We start from the raw sequence: 2,500 nt of genomic DNA on the forward strand, positions 1-2,500 counted from the left end.
AATTCAGAACTTCAAAAAAAAAGAATCCCACGTGGCCCTAATCCACTTCCGTACAGTACATATGGTTTCATATTAAACTTAAGAAAACCTTACCTCGTGCTTTTCACTCATTGGGGAGGTGGAAATCACATGGTCTGGTCCCGATACTGACACGGTCGTGGTGCAATGCGGTCCAAAGTTTGGGATCTGGGGAACGGAAGCGGTCGGGACCATGACGTCCGGGATCGCTTTGGTTTGTGGGGCCATGGTCTCCGGGGCCAGGGTCTGTGGGGCCCGGGTCTGCGGGGCCCGGGTCTGTTGGTCCGGGGTCTTTGGTGCTGCGGTCTGTGACGCGTTGGTCTGCTGTAGCACCTGGGTCGGCTGGTCGGGGGTCTTTGGGGCGTGGGTCGGCTGGTCCGGGGTCTTTGGGGTCTGACGGCCAGGGGTCGGACTCTGAGGGGCCAGGGTCTGGTGGTCCGGGGTTTGCGGGGCCACGGTCTGTTGGTTAGGGGTCTGTGGGGCCACGGTTTGTGGGGCCATGGTCTGTTGGTTAGGGGTATGTGGGGCCATGGTTTGTGGGGCCACGGTCTGTTGCTTAGGGGTCTGTGGGGCCATGGTTTGTGGGGCCATGGTTTGTGAGGCCGCGGTCTGTGGGGCCATGGTTTGTGGGGCCGTGGTCTGTGGGTCAGGGTTCTGTGAGGCCAGGGTTGGAGACGGTTGGAGCCCTTTAGGGGTCTCTAATGTCACTGCCGTTCCCACGATGACTGGACCTGTAGAAAGGAAAGAAAAAATATGCTATCATACGCAAACACAAGGGGTGGTCGAATAGAGACCCTTTCCAGGGACAGTTCTGGTGGTTTCCAGGATTCCGTGCTCCCGGTCTGGGGGCGAAGGTCCAGACAAACTGGGACCAAAGCTCTCCAGACGGGACACAACCGGGCCGCATGAGAACTTCCTCATCTCAAGGGTCAAACCTCCCGTGTCTCTTTGCACATTAGTCCCGCCTCCAACCGTGGAACGTCTCTACCAAAAACGTCAAAGGGGTAGGTAGGGTGGGGGGGGGGCGGGAGTTTCAGTTGACGACGAACCAGGAGCGTGGCGGTCTGCATGACAATAAAACAATGGTGGTGCCCAAGGAGTGTCGCAATCTACGGAGCAATCTGAACGTTTTTTATCCAAAAAAGACAGAATAATGATGTTGACGGATTAACCGAAATCGGCAGGGAGGGCTTTTCTAAGGGCAGAATATGTTTGTGCCCAACTTCCTATCGAGTGTTATGAACAACGTAAGACTGCACCCATATTTGGAAAGCAATTTCTGCCCAGCCAATGCCTGGCTGGGCCAATTCCGGGCTGATATTCATCGCCACGTGAAAAAACTTGAACATCTGGATGGTCTCGCAAGGCTATGGTGCAAGCAAATGACCCTTTGAGCAATGAGCAGACGTCTGGGAGTGGAACAGGGGCCAGACCAGAGGCACCTCCTGGACATGGTTCCTCCACAGGTCTTCCCCGAGACCCCCCCCTGTCCTCATGGAGGTCTTTCATGCTCTTTTGTCGACGACAGGGAAACAGGAAGTGGGTGTTTGGGAGGAAGGGTCGGCTCCAGACCCTTAGCTTGGTATTGGACTTGTGTGTGCGAGCCATGACGTGGCAATACCAGACGCCACGTCGGAACACAAGGTGGACTGCCCCCCCCCCCCCCTGTGTACAGCGCTGCGCTTTGTCGACGTGAGGTAGACATGAGAAGATTGGCTTTCCTTCTCAAACTACGTCAAAATGGCATATATAACAGTTCAATTTTTTAACATTTCTCCCCGATTAAATGGGACTTTACACTTCTGCTGTGTTTGCAACTTCTAGCGACGCCCCTGTATACGATGAGCTATTACATTTTTTTTTGCCCCCCCCCCCCCCCCCCCACCCTTCAAAGCAATGTAGGGCCCCCCCCCCCCCCCCCGCAACTCTGTGTTTGGCGCCTGGTCCGGCTGAACAGAAGATGTGGATGTCTCCGGGAACGCTTACCTGAAGGTGAGCCACTGGTTCCACCCCCCGACGAGAGTGTGGAGACGGCTTGGGTCGCAGGGTTCAGAGTTGGCAGCGTGGGCACCTTGGTGGTGGCGGCGATGCCGGGGGTGGACTTCTGGGCGTCCGGCGGCGAGCCCTGGGCCCCACCACCGGTGGGGGCGCTATGAGCTGGGGCGGCGGTCGGCTTGTCCGTGGGCGCGTCTCCCTTTGCGGTGGTGGCGGCCACGGTGACAACAGCAGCAGCAGCAGAAGGAAGGAGCAAGAGAGGAGCAAGAGTGGAAGGGGCACGAGTAGGAGGAGCGATGGTAGTAGGAGGAGCAGTAGGAGGATTCACGTCGGCCGTGTCGTCTGCAGTGACGAAGGGCAGCAGCAGACCTGGAGATAGAATCAGCAGAGTTTAGGTTCCTTCCGTTGTCTTTCCTTCAGTCATATCATGCAGTGTTGGGCAAATTACTTAAAAAAAAAAAAAAAAAGGTAATTAGTTACAGTTACT

The 2,500-nt window shown here is 56.1% G+C and overlaps 1 protein-coding gene across 1 annotated transcript; it reads right to left on the reverse strand.

Annotated features, from left to right (window-relative positions):
- Positions 1–93: 93 nt before the first annotated feature.
- Positions 94–2,382, reverse strand: LOC311377507 (uncharacterized protein; the record flags this gene model as incomplete). The annotated part of the gene is made up of 2 exons (XM_084491381.1): positions 94–749; positions 2,005–2,382. Coding segments are annotated over 2 exons (1,034 nt in total), but the record flags the coding sequence as incomplete, so codon positions are not given.
- Between the last annotated feature and the right edge of the window lie 118 nt (positions 2,383–2,500).

Source organism: Micromesistius poutassou, assembly GCF_964030765.1.
Source record: "Micromesistius poutassou genome assembly, contig: SCAFFOLD_2001, whole genome shotgun sequence".
NCBI classification, from domain to species: domain Eukaryota; kingdom Metazoa; phylum Chordata; class Actinopteri; order Gadiformes; family Gadidae; genus Micromesistius; species Micromesistius poutassou.